Source organism: Aptenodytes patagonicus, chromosome 1, assembly GCF_965638725.1.
Source record: "Aptenodytes patagonicus chromosome 1, bAptPat1.pri.cur, whole genome shotgun sequence".
Taxonomy (NCBI): domain Eukaryota; kingdom Metazoa; phylum Chordata; class Aves; order Sphenisciformes; family Spheniscidae; genus Aptenodytes; species Aptenodytes patagonicus.
This window is the reverse complement of record NC_134949.1, coordinates 89,433,081-89,436,565: the sequence shown is the minus strand read 5'-3', so window position 1 is coordinate 89,436,565 and position 3,485 is coordinate 89,433,081. Positions and strand designations below refer to the sequence as shown.

The window sequence follows — 3,485 nt, the reverse complement described above, 5'->3', positions numbered from 1 at the left end:
TTTCAGAAGTGCTTTGCACTTACAGCTTATCTGGCTTCAGCTGGTGCTGCAGATGAGCTTAAACTTAGGTAAAGCTTGTGTGTCATCTTCGTTGATAATTTCCCTTTGACACAAACAGCTTTGAAGTACTTAACTCCACCTCACCAAAAAAAGGACAATGACAACTAATTTTTTTTGCCTGCACCAACAGAGAAGCTGTGTATCATTTCAGGTGAAAGGCTTGCTGATAATCATTAGTACATAGAATTACTTCTTGTTTGTGTCTGTGTGTAGACAGGAAAGCAGAGCATAGGATATATCTAGGAAGCATAAACAGAAAATCTGACTTGTCTTTTTTTTTTTTATATTCCACCTCCCTACAGTTTCTTTGGAGAAGAAAAACCTTAAGATGGCAGGCAAAGGAAGTAACACAGACTGCATGTCATGCAGTGTACTGAACTGGGAGCAGGTCAGCCGTCTGCATGAGGTTCTTACAGAGGTGGTTCCGATCCATGGACGAGGTAACTTCCCGACGCTGAAGATAACTCTGAAGGACATTGTTCAGACTGTTCGGAGTAGGCTGAGTGAAGCAGGCATTGTGGTACATGATGTCCGTCTGAATGGCTCTGCAGCTGGTCATGTCCTGGTCAAGGATAATGGTCTGGGATGCAAAGACCTGGATCTCATTTTTCAAGTTTCTCTTCCAAGTGAGGCAGAGTTTCAGTTAGTTCGAGATGTGGTGTTGCGATCCCTCTTGAATTTCTTGCCAGAAGGAGTAAGCAAGCTAAAAATCAGTCCAGTAACACTGAAGGAAGCCTACATCCAGAAGCTAGTCAAAGTGTACACAGAGTCTGACCGTTGGAGCTTGATATCCCTTTCCAACAAACATGGCAGGAATGTGGAGCTGAAGTTTGTAGACTGCATACGACGACAGTTTGAGTTCAGTGTGGACTCCTTCCAAATCATACTAGACTCCCTGCTCTTTTACTATGACTACTCGGAAGCCCCCATGTCGGAGCATTTCCATCCAACTGTGATTGGGGAGAGCATGTATGGAGACTTTGAAGCAGCTTTTGATCACCTCCAGAACAAGCTGATAGCTACCAAAAATCCTGAAGAGATCCGAGGTGGTGGGCTTCTGAAGTACAGTAACCTCTTAGTACGAGACTTCAGGCCCATGGATAAGGATGAGATCAAAACATTAGAGCGCTACATGTGCTCCCGATTCTTCATAGACTTCCCAGACATCCTGGATCAGCAGCGCAAACTAGAGACCTACCTCCAGAACCACTTCTCCAAAGAAGAGAGGAGCAAATACGACTACCTCATGATTCTGCGCAGGGTGGTGAATGAGAGCACAGTCTGTCTCATGGGACATGAGCGAAGGCAGACTCTCAACTTGATTTCTCTGCTAGCACTCAAAGTACTGGCAGAACAAAACATCATCCCTAATGCCACTAATGTTACCTGTTACTACCAGCCAGCACCTTATGTTAGTGATGTAAACTTCAGCAACTACTATCTTGCAAATGCTCCTGTGCCGTACAGCCAGTCCTACCCCACTTGGTTGCCTTGCAATTGATTGTTTCACTTGCGTGTTCTTGAGTGGAGGCTACTGAAGGCCAAGATGCTGAGTGTATATATAGACAAGTAATAACTGTCAGATGGAGGTTTTCTAATGGAAACATGACTGCATTGGACTGTCCACTTCCTGCTGTGCAGTAGGAGTATGCAACCAGGTGACCTGCTATGAACCTTTTAGTATGTCTCTACAAATGCCAAGAAGCCTTATTACCTCTTCATTTGGAGAAGAGAACCAGCAGCTAAATGTTAGAGTAGTTACAAAGCTCTGTACTAGTTCTGGAAGTGGCTATTAATGTGTGATCTAAGTGGAGTATTTGGTAAACTGGGTTAGTTAATCAAGGAAAGACTGTAAAATGTCTTGAGCAGAAGCCACTCCTGGAACAGCAACAAAACTCTACTTTCTATTGCCTAACCTCATTACTCTATACTTCCTCAGTTCAAGTTCTGGCCAACTTTCTAATGAATTAATTGTGCAAGAATGGGCTCGTGTCATGCTTGGGCTGCTTCTGTTTTCTGGCTGTGTAGAACTGGTAACTGTATGGATACTGTCTGTCTTGTAGAGGGCCTAAATATTGTTTCCTGTAGTACCTAGGGATATATGGTCCTGCCTCAAGTTCAAGATTAATTTCTTGGAAGTTGAAGATGGATTAGTAAGTCTATCTGTAAAGCATAAGCTGGCTAAATTTTTCTTGAGTACAAACATTTAGAAGGTGGCATCTCTAAACATGCACCAAAACGTGATCTAAAACTTGGTCATGTGAAAGGTTCTTTAAATAAGGAATTGAAGCCTTAAATAGAATTGGAACCACAGTTTAAATAGTTAGGATGGAAAAATACTGTTGAGTCCAGGCTCAAGATAAAGCCTTCCTGACTGCATCTTTCAAAACAATTTTTGGCACAGTTGGAAAGTAGTGCAGCTCTTACACCAAGGTTTGGCCCAACTTTCTTCCTCACAGGTCCACAGCAAGCAAAAAAACCCCAACCAAATAAACCCAAACCACTGCAAGTTGCAGGGTGATGTGCACTCCTGCCACAGTATAAATTCCTAAAGTGCCTCCTAAAATGAATTTCTTGTACAACTTCAGGCAGGTCCTGAAGGCTTGTCTTTCTGTCACTGCTTAAGGGTTGAGCTTCCTGGTTTATCACTGTCACCTGGTCACTGTATGAGATGGTATTTTGAGTGGTTAGAGTAACATTTTTCCTCTTTACTGGTCTTAACCCTCACTTGAAGAGGTATATAAACCCTAAGCAGAGCTCTCCACAGAAGCTATATGTGTTGAAAGTCTGTCCCTGTTTTCAGAATAGCCTCTGGAAGAGTATTCCTTGGAGGTGTAGGGGGCTGACCTTCCTAAAGAATATGTGCTGAACTTGCTGCTTTGAAACTCCTGTGCTTTATAAGGAAGGCTAAAAATTCCCTGGTTATGTATATAGTGGTATTAGAAACTGGTATATTAACGGGATGATTTTCACTGAATTGCAATAGTAATATACATATAGCAAATGATCTTGAGTTTCCTTTGCTTAACCAGAGAAGTAGACTAGAAAGGCAAATCTTAGAGCTATTTAATATGTACTGGTGCAATGTTTAAGGTACTTGTTTGCTAAACCTTTTTTATGACTTCTAGTTGTCTCTGCAAGCTTGTGAGACCAAAGTGCCTGATCAAACAAATGATTTAAGCTTAGAAAGTAAAGCAGGTGAAACACCAATGTATGGTTGCTGTTCAAGGTGGAAAACAGTAGCAGTGCAGCACTTAAATGGCAGTAAAAAACCTGCCTGTTCCTCATAGGACCAAAAACTTCTAGTTACATTGCAAGTTCTCGCACTTTTCATAACTACTTCATAAAGACTGCCTCAATAGAGCAGCGAGGCTACTCTTTTGTTCAGACTTCTTCATTTAGCTTAGGAAGACAAGGAGGGACAC

The 3,485-nt window shown here is 42.1% G+C and overlaps 1 protein-coding gene across 1 annotated transcript; it reads left to right on the top strand.

Annotated features, from left to right (window-relative positions):
• Nucleotides 1–381: 381 nt before the first annotated feature.
• On the top strand, nucleotides 382–2,931 carry TENT5C (terminal nucleotidyltransferase 5C). Its single transcript, XM_076328813.1, has one exon. The coding sequence runs from the start codon at nucleotides 389–391 to the stop codon at nucleotides 1,559–1,561; it is 1,173 nt and encodes a 390-aa protein (XP_076184928.1). The 5' UTR covers nucleotides 382–388; the 3' UTR covers nucleotides 1,562–2,931.
• Nucleotides 2,932–3,485: the final 554 nt, after the last annotated feature.

Excerpts from the sequence above, each read along its gene's own strand:
- TENT5C (XM_076328813.1), top strand. The coding sequence starts at position 389 with ATGGCAGGCAAAGGAAGTAACACAGACTGCATGTCATGCAGTGTACTG.